The sequence below is a fragment of the Armigeres subalbatus genome, chromosome 1 (genome assembly GCF_024139115.2).
Source record: "Armigeres subalbatus isolate Guangzhou_Male chromosome 1, GZ_Asu_2, whole genome shotgun sequence".
NCBI lineage: Eukaryota > Metazoa > Arthropoda > Insecta > Diptera > Culicidae > Armigeres > Armigeres subalbatus.
The window spans coordinates 244,298,610-244,315,813 of record NC_085139.1 but is presented as its reverse complement, the minus strand read 5'-3'; the positions used below and the strand labels follow the sequence as shown (position 1 = coordinate 244,315,813).

General features: G+C 41.0%; 1 protein-coding gene across 1 annotated transcript; it reads left to right on the top strand.

The window, feature by feature from the left end:
- Positions 1-4,883: 4,883 nt before the first annotated feature.
- On the top strand, positions 4,884-16,541 carry LOC134206255 (transcription factor grauzone-like). Its single transcript, XM_062681951.1, has 4 exons — positions 4,884-5,149; positions 5,210-6,390; positions 15,458-15,631; positions 15,718-16,541. The coding sequence occupies exons 1-4, from the start codon at positions 5,012-5,014 to the stop codon at positions 16,112-16,114; spliced, it is 1,890 nt and encodes a 629-aa protein (XP_062537935.1). The 5' UTR covers positions 4,884-5,011; the 3' UTR covers positions 16,115-16,541.
- The last annotated feature ends 663 nt before the right edge of the window (positions 16,542-17,204 follow it).

The window sequence follows — 17,204 nt, the reverse complement described above, 5'->3', positions numbered from 1 at the left end:
CGGTTTGTGTTTGGATTGGTTCGATTGGTTTGGATTGGATTTGGATTGGATTTGTATTGGATTTGGATTGTGTTTGGATTGGATTTGGATTGGATTTGGATTGGATTTGGATTGGATTTGGATTGGATTTGGATTGGATTTGGATTGGATTTGGATTGGATTTGGATTGGATTTGGATTTGGATTGGATTTGGGTTTGGATTGGATTGGATTTGGATTTGGATTAGATTTGGATTGGATTTGGATTGAATTTGGATTGGATTATGATTGGATTTGGTTTGGATTTTGATTGGATTTGGATTGGATTTAAATTTGATTTGGATTTGGATTGGATTTGGATTGGATTTAGATTGGATTTGGATTGGATTTTGATTGAATTTGGAATAAATTTGGATTGGATTTGGATTTAATTTAGAGTGGATTTGGATTTGGATTGAATTTTGATTTGATTGGATTTGGATTGAATTTGGATTGAACTTGGATTGAATGTGGATTCCATTTGGATTGGATATACATTGGATTTGGATTGGATTTGAAGTGGATTTAAATTGGATTGGGATTTGATTTGAAATTTATTTGGATTGGAATGGGTTTGGATTGGATTTGAATTGAATTCAGATTGAATTTGGATTAAATTTGGAATGTATTTGGATTGGATTTGGATTGGATTTGGATTGGATTTCGATTGGATTTGGATTGGATTTGGATTGGATTTGGATTGGATTTCGATTGGATTTGGATTGGATTTGGATTGAATTTGGATTGGATTTGGATAGGATTTGGATTGGATTTGGATTGGATTTGGATTGGATTTGGATTGGATTTCGATTGGATTTGGATTGGATTTGGATTGGATTGGATTTGGATTGGATTTGGATTGGATTTCAATTGGATTTGGATTGGATTTTGATTGAATTTGGAATAAATTTGGATTGGATTTGGATTTAATTTTGATTTGGATTTGATTGGAATTGGATTGAATTTGGATTGAACTTGGATTGGATATACATTGGATTTGGATTGGATTTGAAGTGGATTTAAATTGGATTGGGATTTGATTTGAAATTTATTTGGATTGGAATGGGTTTGGATTGGATTTGAATTGAATTCAGATTGAATTTGGAATAAATTTGGAATGTATTTGGATTGGATTTGGATTGGATTTGGATTGGATTTGGATTGGATTTCGATTGGATTTGGATTGGATTTGGATTGGATTTGGATTGGATTTGGATTGGATTTGGATTGGATTTGGATTGGATTTCGATTGGATTTGGATTGGATTTGGATTGGATTAGGATTGGTTTGGATTGATTTGGATTGGTTTCGATTGGTTTCGAGTTGGTTTGGATTGGTTTGGATTGGTTTGGATTGGTTTGGATTGGTTTGTGTTGGTTTGGATTGGTTTGGATTGGTTTGGATTGGTTTGGATTGGTTTGGATTGGTTTGGATTGGTTTGGATTGGTTGGATTGGTTTGGATTGGTTTGGATTGGTTTGGATTGGGTTTGGATTGGTTTGGATTGGTTTGGATTGGTTTGGTTGGTTTGGATTGGTTTGGATTGGTTTGGATTGGTTTGGATTGGTTTGGATTGGTTTGGATTGGTTTGGATTGGTTTGGATTGGTTGGATTGGTTTGGATTGGTTTGGATTGGTTTGGATTGGTTTGGATTGGTTTGGATTGGATTTGGATTGGATTTGGATTGGTTTGGATTGGTTTGGATTGGTTTGGATTGGTTTGGATTGGTTTGGATTGGTTGGATTGGTTTGGATTGGTTTGGATTGGTTTGGATTGGTTTGGATTGGTTTGGATTGGTTTGGATTGGTTTGGTTGGTTTGGATTGGTTTGGGATTGGTTTGGATTGGTTTGGATTGGATTTGGATTGGTTTGGATTGGTTTGGATTGGTTTGGATTGGTTTGGATTGGTTTGGGATTGGTTTGGATTGGTTTCGATTGGTTTGGATTGGATTTGGATTGGTTTCGTTTGGGTTGGATTTGGATTGGTTTGGATTATATTTGGATTGGATTTGGATTAATTTGGATTGGATTTGGATTGGATTTGGATTGGATTTGGATTGGATTTGGATTGGATTTGGATTGGATTTGGATTTGGGTTTGGATTGGATTTGGATTTGGATATGATTTGGATTGGATTTGGATTGAATTTGGATTGGATTATGATTGGATTAGATTTAAATTTGATTTGAATTTGGGTTGGTTTGGTTTGATTTGGTTTGGATTGGTTTTGATTGGATTTAGATTGGTTTGGTTGGTTTGGATTGGTTTGGTTTGATTTGGATTTGGATTGGATTTGGATTGGATTTAGATTGGATTTGGATTGGATTTTGATTGAATTTGGAATAAATTTGGATTGGATTTGGATTTAATTTAGATTGGATTTGGATTTGGATTGAATTTTGATTTGGATTTGATTGGATTTGGATTGAATTTGGATTGAACTTGGATTGGATGTGGATTCCATTTGGATTGGATATACATTGGATTTGGATTGGATTTGAAGTGGATTTAAATTGGATTTGGATTTGATTTGAAATTTATTTGGATTGGAATGGGTTTGGATTGGATTTGAATTGAATTCAGATTGAATTTGGATTAAATTTGGAATGTATTTGAATTGGATCTGGATTGATTCTAACTGGATTTGGTTTGGATTAGTTCTTCATCGTGTTTTATTGATTATTTTTTGATTTTGATTGATTTTCAATTTGATTTAGATTCTGATTAGATTTGGTTTGGATTTGTAGTGGATGTAGAATGGGTTAAGATTTGTTTTGATTGAATTCGTATTGGAATTCAGATTAGATTTGGATTTAATTTGGATTTATTTGGATTGAGATCGGAATGGATTTAGATTGAACTTGTATTGTATTAGGATTGGATGTTGATTTTGATTTGGATTAGATTTGGGTTGGAATTGGACTATATTTGAATTCGATTTAGGTTAGATTTGATTAGATTTGGATTGAATTTGGATTGTACTTAAATTGGTTTAGGATTGGATTTGGTTACATTGGATTTGGGATTGGATTGGATTTTTATTGGATTTGGTTTGAATTTTAATTGGATTTGATTGAGTTTTGATTGGACTTGGATTTGGATTTAATTAAGATTGGATTTTGATTTGGATTCAAATTTTATTTGTATTGATTTTTTCTTTGGATTTGAATTGGTTCCAGAATGGATGTTATTGAATTTAAATTGGAATTGGATTTATGTTGATTAAATTAGGATTGGATTTTAATTGGATTGGATTACGATTGTGATTGGATTTTGAATGGATTCGGATTGGATTTGGATTGGGTTGGGATAGAATTTGAATGTATTTAGATTGATTTCTAGGTTTTGTTCTAGATTTGGTTTGGATTTGGATTGTATTTGGTTTGAATATGGATTGAGTTTGGAATGGATTTGAATTAAATTTGGATTGGATATTGATATTGATTTGGATTAGATTTGGGTTTGATTTGGATTGGATTTGATTTGGATTGGATTTAGATTTGGTTTTGATTTGTATTTGCATATTGGATCTCGATCACCTTCGTATTGATTTTGTATTTGTTTGGATTTGATTTCGGGCGGATTCGTATTGGATTTGGATTGAGTTTGAATTTATTGTGGAGTGGTTTTGGTCTTGATTTGGATTGGATTGAGTTTGGAAGTTTGAATTTGATATCGTTTGAATTTAGATATGATTTGGATTGGATTTGTATTTTATTTGGTTTGGATTTGTATTTTATATTGGTTTTGGTTTGAATTTGGGCTGAATTTGAATTGGGTTAGGAATTGTTTTGTATCGGAATTGAATTTGGATTTTGTTTGAATTGAATTTTTGGATTGTTGGATTTTTCTGATGTTCTCTACATCTAGCAGCCCAGTAAACATCTGGGACGGGTAAAGCTTTTTCGACTCGAATTATTTGTTGGAAATACCCCCTAGCGTGATGGCTCTCGGCGCGGATTTACGATGATTGCGGTGAGGTTTTGAATGGTTCTGAATTCTACGATTGTTCCGTGGATCATTTGTCCCGAAAGTATTTGCGTATCAGAAATTTGTAATATTCTGTGAAAAGTTCAACTGAAATGCTTTGTAGGATTAGTTATAAACGCTTTGGGGGAATCGTTCTAAATGCTTTGTAGGATTCGTTTCTTATGCTTTCGAAAGTTTTGAGAGTTCGTCCAAAATTTTTAGATGAATTTGTCATGTATGCGGAAGAATACATCCTGAAAAATTTGGAAAATTCAAAAGCTTCTCAACAGATTTGTCCATGATTATTTTTGTTTTTCCGATTAGAAAGCGAAGTTATTTCAGTTTCAGTATTAGTAATTTCAATCGATCGATTTGATACAAGTTTAACGTGTTTCACTTTATTTTAATCAAATTAAGTTAAAAGGAGGCCTATATAGGCCTGTATACATTTTTGATTCGTGTTGAGTCTTTAAACTAGAGCATATTGTTCATATTAGACAGTAATCAATTTATATTTGCATTTATATTAGCTTGAAAGCGAATTGTTTGTTCGAATTGAAATAAAATTTTAAGCCTTATTTTGTCCAAATGTCTAATACTAATGACACACTGGTGGCGTTCGTACCATGGTACAAGTTGTACCAACAGGTGTGTCACCTTGTACCATGCTAGTACAACGTGGAAAACCATGGTACAATATGTACTAGGGTACATAACCGTGGTATACCACGGTCCTTGTACCACCAGTGTGTCTTTAGTATAAGCCCAGCATTTTCCATGAATTCTGGAATCATCGGTGGATGAATGCGAGGGGTCCGACTGTATGCAGGTTCCACCTGTTTTGTACTACTGTTCACTCTCAACCTTCGATGGACCCCTCGTTTTTGCGCTTTTGTTTAGTTTTTTAATTAACGCCTGATGGGAGAGAAAGTCAATTGAAAAGTATTCAACTCAGTGCTGCACATAGTTAAATAAATTAGTGTACAAATTATTCCTCGTGATTTGCTCGACAATAAACCATCCAGAATGGATCAACTGCAGCTGTTGCGGCAGATGGTTCAGCACAACCGGTGCCTCACTTGTTTCGACCGTGTGGAGGCCGACGCTCGCACCACCGAGGACTTGGAAGTGTTTCAAATCGTCAGGCAGCACCTGTGGTTTACGGTTTGTATTGGGTCAATCAAAATATGTATTCGGTGTTAGATGAACGATCGTTATTTGCAGGAAACGGATTTGACACAGACCGCCTCGATTTGCGCCGGTTGCTGGGAAAGCATCGATGGGTTCCATCAGTTTTATATGGGCGCTCAACAGCTCTACGAAAGGAAAGAAATGCCTTTCGGTTTGGAGCAGAAGTGCATTAAGGAGGAACGGACGGAGGTTTTCTTGGTGGAAATGGGACAAGCGGACGAAATGGAGATCAAGCAGGAATGCGATGAAATCGAGGATAGTGATGCTTTAGTACATGAACAGAGTCAGGAAGCGAATGACGTGTTGGTTGATCAGCAGATGAAGGAGGAATCCGAGCATTATAGCGATGATGAGGATGACGATGCGGAGGATGATGGTGATAGAGAGGACGAAGGTGATGATCCGGATCAAGTTATAAAGCAGCACGTAGTATTGGATTGCGACCAGTGCGAAGCATCAGACTTTTCATTCAAAGGCTTGATGACGCATTTGCAGAAATCTCACAATGTGATTAAATGTTACGTGACATGCTGTGGTGGTCGCTACCATACGCGGGTTCGCTTGCTGGAACATGTACAATACGTACAAGATCCAACGTCTTTCAAATGCGAACACTGCGAGAAGCCACATTATTTCATCAACGGTCCGGCGTTGAAGCGACATTTGAAGGTGAAACACAAGCTCCAAGTGACAACACGTTCTTATAACCTGACGAATCGCCTCAACAAAACTAAAACACCAGCCGAAAAGTCTGAGGAGCAACTGAAGAGGATCGAAGAGCTGGAGAAGCGGCGTACGAGCAAGGCCGCCGAAGATAAAATGATGCGAGATCATGTCCAGTTTGGGTGTATTCCGTGCGGAACGACGTTCGAGACGTACGGTGAGCTGTTCCGGCACAGCCGGATTGAACACAAGCAGAAACCGGTGGTGGTGTGCTGTGGCAATCGTTACCACAACCGGCCACGATTGTTGCAGCATATTCAGTCGGTGGTGAATCCGGTGGCGTTCCGGTGCGAGCTGTGCTTCCGATGCTTCAAGAGCGACTACGCCAGGAACAAACACGTGGCGGAGATGCACCCGACGGACGACGCGATCAAGTATCAGTGCGAACGCTGCCCGAAGGTGTTCATCCGGGAGATCAAATTCCGGCAGCATATGCAGGATCACGAGGACTGCGACAAGGATCAGATCAAGTGCGAGTACTGCGGAAAACTGTGAGTATATTTGTTTTTATCTCTTGTTACACATTCGAAAGTGGTATTTTGATTTTGTTTATCTTCATAAAAGATCACATGCCTGTTATTGTGCTGCAGTTTCGCCATCTTTCACTGCAACACCGCCACAGTTTCAAATATTATGGAAGTGGATGTTTTGCACTTCTAATACTTCCAATTGAATGTCCTTCTCTAAAAATTGTTAATCCTTCCCTGCATCGGGACAGTCTTACACGATGTCGTAAAGATTTCCTAGTAAGGAAGGATATTCATATTTCCAGATCTTTATTTTTTGTGAGCAAAATAAAGTGAGACGAAATATTTTTGAAATTAGTAAATATGAAATAACCCGTTATTACATCTGATTACTCAACATCGATGTTACATTGTGTTTGCAGACCCCCGATTAGAAACATTAAACTATCACTTGATCGAAAATTGTCATCAGTGAGGGAAGATTTCTGCACCATTTCTGTTTGCAAAACTTTGTTTTTGGTCCGTGCTGCTCTTGTTTATCTTTCTATTTGTGCTGTCACTGATATCGTATTCAACTTTCACATTTCATGAACTTATTTTTTTAAATAATACTTTTAGTAATAGGCAATGGAAAACGGAATGTTCTAATAATGAATTGTGTTTTTTCACAAGCTCGCTAACATTCTTTCCACTAGGGACCTTGTTATAAGAATGGATGAACCTTTCCAGCTCCACTAAATGATAAATAATCATTCTACTTGCTCATATCCAGTATCTCATATCTAGTTATAGAAAATATTTCTATTAACGAATGTCTAGTAAAAGCCGAAGTTTCTCCAGTTGAAATACGCGTCAAAGGCATGCACAAATTAACCAATCTGAAATTCCGGTCCTTCTTTAATCATAACAATATTTATCAGTCCGTGCTGCACCATCCGCTATCCCATCGCATGGGGATGTTGACTGTTTTGTTCCGTTTTCACGCAGCTTCAAAGAACCGTCGCATTTACCAAGTAAAACCTCATTTCGTTCTGAGTTACTGACCTACAAGTAAAAATACGATTTGAGTAGGAAACAAAAACAAAATACATTCGTGCGAAAAATTTTGCCAAACTGCGGGATGTAAACAGAATCAAAACTGTCAAACGAGCCGGGTCAGGAACAACCGGGGGGTCACAAAAAGTGATAAGTAGCGCATTCGCTCGACACAAGTAGCGCATTAAAGAACTTCGCACAACGAATTTGTTTGCGTATAGACGAATCCAAGTGAAAATAAGAAGAAGACACACGACGGTGTTATTGTCAGATTTTCTAGATATGATACACTGCGCGGCGTTTGTAATGTTCCCAAATGGGTGCTTGCACAAAACTTCACGGGGCGAATGACTGTTGAAAGGTACGGCCGCGCCAAGCGGTACACCGCAATGCTATTCACCCATAGGAATCAAGTAAACGTGGTTCATAAAGCACGGCTGTACCTTTCATGAAGGGTTCGCCGTGTACATTTTTGAGAAAATCAGACAATAACTTTGACAGATCCTACAGCACAGCTTAGGGAGATCATTTTAAACTGCTTATAATAAATTATAGACAAAATGTAATTAAAATCTGATTGATGTACGGTACGGAAAAAGTTCTAAATTACATATCTGGAAGCTTAGCTCAATTTATTGAATATTTTCCAAAAATGTATCTATCATACAGTTCGGAACTTTTTCCGTATCATACATCAATCAGATTTTAATTACATTTTGTCTAGAATTTATTATAAGCATTTTAAAATGATCTTCCTATGCTGTGCTGTAGGATCTGTCAAAGTTAACACCGTCGTTTGTCTTCTTCTTATTTTTACTTGGATTCGTCTATAGCTTTTTGCATTGAAACTTTTTGTTTCGTCGTTGAAAACATTGACACTTGTCTTCTGCGACTGCTTCCCTGATAGACCATTTGTACATGTTATTCACTTATACATAAATAATACCGACAAAACTGGGATTTGACAATAAAAATTTCAGCCAAAAGCTCTGTTTTTTTTGACGTTGATGCACTCACACAACCAATCGACATTAATTGTCAAAGATCAGGATTACCAACTCGATAACTTTCTTCTTGTTGCCTTCTTGTTGGCGCTGAGTGCTCAACCCAATGGTGGGAATACAATTTTGGGATTTATGCGCAATACGTTTTGACAGTTTTTCTATGGAATACTCCCGCTTGCAAGCTTCACAACTTAAAAAAGACAGTTCAATAATTTTCAAATAAACCTGAGCAGACAGTGAAGTCAGCATCATTCTTCTATGTAGTTTTTTTAGCGGAAATCTTGTGCATGGTTTTTGTTTTCTTGTATTTTTCTCGATATTTTATGGAGGAGGGGGGATTCCCGGATTTTACGAACGAAAAACCCACTAACAAACAGATACAGTGGACCTCCGGTAAGATGACCGTTTTTAACTTGAACACTTTTTGATTTTGAACCCCGTTGGTTTGAACATCGTTCAAATTCAAATTAAAAAGTGTTCAAACGTCATTTAGCACGCGGGATCGACGAAAGAATAATGGAACATCGTGAAACGGAACACGGAACACAGAACCACAACAAAACAGCAAAGAGAGCAACCAGAAACTGGTTTTCTGATTCTCATAGAGTAACCAGAAGTTCAAATTAAAAAATGAACCCCGTTAATATGAATGAGGTACCGTTCAAATTATCGGGGGTAAACGGTATATAATGCACTGTCCTGTATCCAGCTTTCCACACTCGGTAATGGCGACTTGTCGTTTTTTTCTTCCTAAGCAATGGAGGGGGAATCTGCTCAACAGACATCCTGGGTTGGACGACCAGGAAGTGCGGGGTTAGGGACCACCTCCTTTAGCAAACGAGGGAGGCAGGACTACATCCCCAACCCGCTAAACAGTTTCCATTGTCGCCAAGCTCTGCCTTTTCCATGCTACAGGGAAGACTCCCTCGTCCAGGCATCTCTGCATGACAGATCTGAACATCTTGGGAGCCTCAGCAATGGCCGCTTTGATGGCCAGCTTCGGAATACCATCCGGTCCTGGCGCCTTACCTACACTAAGGGACTGTGCAATCCCCGCAAGTTCCGCTGCATTCGCCTCCGTGCCCGTATGCAGGCGCGGCGTAGGTTCGCAATTACTTGAGTCCACCAGTAAGCCAGTAGTCTGTCATTCCTAGGGTGGACTTTCCTAGGCATGGTGGCATCGCATGCACGCGAGATTACTGTTACCAGCTGCTCGCCGCTCAGACCAAGAGTATTGTGCTCGTGGCGGAGCGCTTCCTTAAACACCTCGTCGTCGAAGTACGATGTCTTCCACATACGAGGGCTAGGCCTTGCCTCTTCATCCGTCCGCTAAATGCTGGTCATATAGTCGATACTGTAGCGAACCGCCAGGTGGTCACTGTGAGTGTAGCCATCATCTACCCTCCAATTCGAACTACTCGTTTGGCCAGGGCTCCAGAACGTAACGTCGATAATCGACTCGGCTCCGTTCTAGCTGTAGGTTCCTTTGTGCCGACATTGGCCAAATCCGCATCCAACATGCCCAGTGATTCCAGTAGGATCTGACCCCTTTCCCATTCCACAGCCCAAGCGTTGAAGTCCCCTGCTATCACCCCAGCCTACACCCCATCAAGTATAACCGTACGACCCGGCCGCGCCTTCCGAAAGGATTAGCGGATGGTTTAAGCGCCACTCCTAATGGAGACCATCCACCTGTTTTAGGGTTGCCCGGCCTAAGACCTTTCAGGGGAAAGGGTTATTGTTTTCCAATAATGGAAGGAAAGCGCGAAGATCGACAGGCTACAGGTATTCCAAATAAAAATTACTCCCCCTTCAAAACACGCTCGATCATTAAAAAGAGCAAAGACAATCTAGTTTAAGGATGAATATCCGCTCACATTAGTTATCATCATCGGTTGGCTATAAACAGCTCACTCCGATCAGATCTGAAAAAAATGGAGAGTGTCCGTTGGTTGGATTCAGGGCCAGCCTCCCAGTAAAAGAATCCCAAAGAAAAAACTTCTGAAAAACGATACCGAGTGACATGAAAACCTCCTCTACATTACCTCTTCTCGTTTCTGTGAACTAAACAAGTCGGATTGTCTGTGGTACCTTTTAACATTTTATTCCAGCTCATCAAACAATATACCTATTCGCAGTTTAATTCATTGCTCTTTATTCTATCGTAGGCCTACATACTATCCATTCAAAAACTCTCTCTCTCTCTCTCTCTCTCTCTCTCTCTCTCTCTCTCTCTCTCTTCACTTCTGTTCGCTTCTGTTCTATCGCAATCTAATAACCTCCTATCACGTGCTTTTGTGCGGTGTGGGCATTCACATTATGTGATCGGCTAACAAAGAAAGAGCCTCTCACGCCACGCATCACCAACCAAAATTGGGAGCAGGCAAAACCAAACGATTCTTCACCAAGCTTGCTTGGGCGGTTTAATTTGCATGCATGCGTTTGTTCTACTCACGGACCATCACTTTTGTCGGCGTTGTGCTCCACGACGGGGACGCTGCTATCGGTCGCTTGCTGGACGATGCTGTTGACCGGTCGAAGAACGGTGCGGTGCCGCAGGCGGCTTGATGTGCGGACAACGCCTACGTACGTGCTCTACCTCTACGGACGGAGATGGCGACGCTTGCCATGTGCTTGCTAGACGGAGATGGCGACGCTTGCCATGTGCTTGCTAGACGGAGATGGCGACGCTTGCCATGTGCTTGCTTGACGGAGAGGGTGACGCTTACCCCCGGCTCATCTGAACGATGCCGGTCTCTTACACCGCGGTCGCGGTGCGCGCTCTTCCTTCTACTACGCTATGGAATTACTTCATGCGCCGACGGCGCCTCGCCAACGAGATGTGGTCTTTGCTGGTGCTGCGCTCTCGGTCGTCACCGACAGCGGGAAAACGTTTGCTGTTGCTGCTGACTTGCTTGCTTTTGCCTTCGCCCTGCCTGGGCGCGAAATTGACGGTCGCGGCCCCTTCCGGCAAAGTGGACCGCCGGGAAACTTTGACGCTGCAGAGTGGGGTCAGGAGTAGTCGCTGGCTAAAACATGTGAGGTGACGGGTCTCCGGCACACTTGCCACAACTCTGGGAAAGAAACGTGTTTCCCACGCTATTACCATCACACTAAGAAGCACATTATATAGCACGTGATTTACCTGTTTTACGCTCCACACTCGCACACTACCTACTGCTAGCACGTTTGATTGATCGCACGATAGTTCGATCGACTTACTTTTTAGCTATGAGAGAGAAGTTTTAACTTGAATTAGTAAGTTCAAGGGGCCTCCATGTCACTATTGTTCTACCTTCCAAATCACCTCACGACGCGAAACTAAATCGGACAACTCCTGCCTCTTCCACAATCCAGATCAAAGTGAACGAGTCACAGTCAAGAATCCTCAGATTAAATGTAAGATTGTCCTAATTCTTAGCCTTCGGTTTTGACCTCACGAAGTCCCTAGATCGCATTACCCGCTCCTAACGATCGAAGTGCAGGAAGCAATTAATCCATTCGGATCGCAGCCTACTTTGCCTGCCGATCTTTCCCGAAAATTATCAAAGAGGCTTTGTTGGGATTTTCCCCAGGTGGATGGTCACTAACCGACTCCGTGACGTAATCACATGCGCTCGCCTTTGCCAACACATGGTTTGCACGTTGATCTGTTGATCTAGAACGTTCTTCGCTTCGCGAGCGCGAGAGAATTTGGAAGCTAGAAGAGCTTTTTGATTTTCTGGAAACGCGGTACAACGGAATGCTGGGAAATTTCAAATTTGGCACTATTTACAAAACTATTAATTAAACTACTTTCTATATTTAAATCAAGTTCATATTAAATTATACTAAATATTTACAAAACTGTAACGGACCGAATGGCCGTTACACAAGTTAGACGTCCAGCAATCCAGCATACGACCGAACTGCTCGATCGAGCATCGAGGAGGCGCATAGTAGCTGCAGAAGAAGACGCCGTTAACTTTGGCAATGACGAAGCCCTCGTGTGTCGAAGACACCAACTCTTGGACTGGGTATTTCCTTGTTGTCCATATCGCCGCCATTTTAGACCCATCGGTGACCCAATTACCATTCCTGGCGGGTACTCGGTAAGGATCCGCTATGATGACGATATCCGTCCCCCATTCAGCAACTGTCTGACACAGTAGTTGCTGTGCTGCATCACAATAGTTCAGTTTTAGCTGCGTTACCTGCACTGTGATTTTGCAGCACGCTTAAACGCTGGGCACGTCGAACTTCACATGGGGTGCTTGCTGTTCACAGGTTTGCTGGAACAATTCAAACAGTTGGGAGAGTTCGTGCAGCATTGTGCTTTATGTCCCTCCAATCCGCAGCGTCGGTAAAGCTTCTGTCAAGGTCTTTGCAGTCCCATTGCTGGTGCCCCGGTTCCAGGCACTTCGAGTTGCTCGTATATGCCCACAGGGCACACCGACCATCCCACCTTGACGCTCCCTAACTTGACTACCTTGGAGGCGTCCGCTACAGATAGCCAAACCAATGCTAACCGCGTCCTTGCTTAACCTTTCCGTAGCCGAACGGCTGCGGTGGGCGTCTCCACTTCACACTGTCGCCGCAGTGCCGTGACGAGCTCTTCGACTTCGGTGATCTCGTCCAGGTCTTCAACCCTTAGATTCACCTCCGTCGTGAGTGCCCTCACCTTGACCGTCTCGCCTAGGGCTTCCTCCGCTTACTTCTTGTAGGCGGCGTCCTTTTGCGAGACACTTCAGCTCGAGGATCATCTTGCCCATCCGGGTACGTCTTATTCGACGTACGTCGGCGCCAAGTTCACCGAGCTTGACGTCACTCCTCATCGCGTTCAAGACGTCCGAGTACTTAGCCTTGATGAGTACACTCAGAAATAGAAGTAAGCCTGGAAAGATTTGAAATTAAACGTTTTTGTTATTTCTGAATATTATACCTGGCTTAGTGTAAAAATGTATACTATCTACATTATAATTTAAACTAAGCCGGTATAACGCGAATATATATTTGGTTTGTATAAATCTGTCTCTAGCAGAATTAGTTATTTTCTTCTCGCGCGTAGTTAATTTAATTCGTATCGAGTCATCGCCATTCCTTTTATTCTTCATCTATAAGTGTTTAAATATATTTTGTAATGAACAGCATCTGAAATTCCTAGACAAAAACTGTAAGATACTGAGTTCAGTTTAAAATATGTTTGTGGATGTTCAATGTATGTATATTATTTTCCCTTGTAGCAGCAACGGCATCCGGAATAGAAGAATTTTTTGCGCGTCATCAATTTTGGATCAACGGACTCTTTACCGGAGGAGGAGGAAGTTCTGCACATCTTCATCAAAAAATGAGGAATGAATAGGCGTAAAGGCACGAACGAGCAGCCAAACAGAAGAGGGGCAAACATGCCTTGGAACTGCAACGCCAGCGTAATGCCGTAAATCGTAATGCCGTGACACTTTTGTGGATCAGTTGATGAGAGGAAAAGACGTGCGTCAAATCCCTCACTCGCCGCTGCATATTTTTTGACCGATTTTTGATGCAAAGATCTCGGCTAAGATACAGAACTTTATTCAAAACATAATTGCTCTACTCCATTGATTTGGCCGTACAATTTACGCCCTGTTCCTTACCATCCATCTGGATGTAGTGTGGTGATGTATTTTTCGGTAATTTATGAATAAATAAAGATGAAAACACTAGATTGTTTTGAATTTCAGGGAAGAATTTCCTGTTGTTAAGAATCAGAATAACGCTAGGAGAAATACATAAAAATTGTCAAGGAATTTTAGCAAATTTGTCGAAACTTCAGTTGATTTTTTTGAGCCAATGGAAAATAGCGAGTATCATGCCGAAAACGCTGCCGCTACCGGTTAAAGGCCGTTCAACATTTGGCGAATTACTCAATTAGAAAAAAAGTAATCTCCAATCATTATGTTAAAGGGGTAATACGATAATACGATAGTAATTGGATAATTTCTTCTTCTTCTTCAATGGCTCTACATTCCAACTGGAACTTGGCCGGCTTTTCAACTTAGTATTCTATTAGCATTTCCTGAGTTATTTAATTGAAAGCTTTTCTATGCCAGCCATTACATGAGTATGTAGCTTATGTGGCAGGTACAATGGATAAACTATGCCCAGGGAGTCGTATCGTATCGAATCAAATATCGATATTTTGAAGTATCGGAACGTCCCTAAGTTTATCATCTTTCTCTTGCACGCGCATGGACGGGATAGGGTTTGTTTTCATACGGAAACGCTTCCGAAGCGTTTCCGTATGAAAACAAATCCTATCTTTCCCGTGCGCGTGCAAGAGAAAGATGATAAAACGTCAGATAGCCTTATGTTGCAGTTATCGAACAACTAGTGTACGTATATTCATGCAAATTTGGTTTATTTGTTCTGTAAAGCTGTTTTTTTGCTTCTAACTTTGATAATGAGGTTTGAATTACATAGAATAAATCTCACATGATCTACATAAGTTGCTGGAATGTATTTAACACGTTCATTTGTTGTGAAAAACTGAACTAAATTCATAAAAGTACGTGTGATACCGACCGGTCAACTAGAGTCCGTATGTTTGAATGACCATAGTGATCGTTCTGCTCTGTGTAGGACCAGTGGTCGCGAATGAGCCAACTAACACTACAACAACTCCCACTCCCAATGATCTTCTATATAGTATAGATCACCACATCCCCCTATCGTACAAACAAAAGATATTTTAGTTACTAGATAAAGATTGTCGCTTCGGTTCCCTTTGCTCTGCTGTCCGGAACATGTTGGGTACCAACCTGTCAAATCGTATGGATTTTCCTTCTTTGACATTTAGCTCCCCTATCCTCGCCAGCAAAAGATGTTCCGGACAGCGACGTCAGCGACAATCTTTATCTAGTAACTAAAATATCTTTTGTACAAACTATATCAACATATTGCCGCGAAGCTCGAAAATCAAAGCCAACTCAATTTTGACCAAAAAGTCACATTCACCCCTCTACTTCTAACCCCCTCAATTGTTTAAAAATAATTACCCAATGAAAATAAATGCTTACCAATTTTGTCTTGGTCAGATACAAAAGCCGCCACATCTTGTACATGCACGTGCGCAACAAACATCAGGCGCCCCGATACGTATGCGACATCTGCGCCAAGCCGTTCTTCATGCGGTCGGAGTTCAACAAACATAAGATGCAGCACGAAAACCCAGACAAGCTGAAAATGCAATGCCAGCACTGTCTGAAATGGTGAGTTCTGCCCTGTTTTAATATTTATTTGCGGCATATCCTGGACACTTTAATTAAAAATTAAAAATGAAAACTATCATATACAGGTTGAAGAACCGCGAGTACTGGCGGGCGCACATCCGGCTGCACGTGGTCGGTGAGGTAAAATGCGAAATTTGCGGCCGAGTCACCCCGAACCGGGTGGCCTATCGGGCGCACAAGAAGAATGCCCACGGGGCGCGGAACCACAAGTGCGAATGGTGCGGCAAGAGTTTCAACAAGGCGATCACCCTGAGGGAACACGTGGCTTCCAAGCACACCGGAGCTACGCTGTATTCGTGCAGTTTTTGTCCGAAGACTTTTAACTCGAATGCCAACATGCACTCGCACCAGAAAAAGATGCACCCTGTCGAGTGGCTGGAGGCGAAGAATAACAAGGCGATGGCGGCCGGGCCAGAAGGGCCCAAAGAGGTGGAAACTGACGAGGAATCGCCCAATACTTAAGGCGCAGATAAACAGACACAACAGAGTAAGACGAGGGCTTTTATCCTCTAGTGCAGATATGCAGTGTTTAGAGGATCAAGCGGCGATCTTTGTAGTTGCTCGCTAGAGCCCTCTGGTGTCCAGTTTTCCACCGACGACGGTGGAATTAAAAGATGATGCGAATGTTTTCGTGTTCAAGAAATGTTACAAACGAGATGTCTGTTTAGATTTGGAGAGTTTTAGTGATGTGTGACTAAAATGTGGACGCTTCACAATAGAGTGAAAATTTTCTTTAAAAAATATCAATTAATAGGCAAAACTATCTTTAAAACCTGTAACTCCAGAGAAAAAAAATTCAAATATACATTTAAAACAAGTTTGAAAAAATTTGAAAAATTTCTTCTTTATTATGAAGCGTTTATCCGCATGCTGTGATGTTTGAACTCGACGTGTTTCGCGATAGAATCTTGTTAAGGTAAGAATGAAATAAATGCAATTGGAAGCTCTTTGGTAGCAATAATTCACGTCTAAGTTATGAAGAATCGATTCGCGAAAAGGGCACTCAAGGCTGCTCGAATCTAATTTACGGTTTACGGCAGCGCTGCGAAACCGCATTCCACCGGTCAGCTTCACATCTTATACTAAAGACAATCCAATCGAAACCAGTTTCATATTCATACAAGCGGCGCATGAAACCGCAAATGCAATGTCACACTTTCCTCGCATGAAGATGCGATAGTCCAAATGTCAAATGGTCAGTCAAGTGTTGTGTCAGCGTTGAGTCACTTTAAACTTGAGAAATTTTGCGATCGACGATATTGATCTACAGACATGACTTGATGATAAGGACACTTCTGACGCTTAGTATCATAGGGGCGTAACTGCATTGATCGGTTTCTCTTCGTCGATTATTTTTATCAATAATGTAGTTTTTTTAATCTTTCGTTTATTAGGAAGGCTCATTTGCCGTGAGGCGTTACGGAGCCGAAATCAAGTTTAATAATACATTTCTCAATTCTTATACTTAGTGTTTGTTTTATTATCTCTCCAGTCATCTTCAAGAGACGCTGCGCCTAGCTGCTCTTCCGTTGGGAGTGCCCCTTCCAGCTGT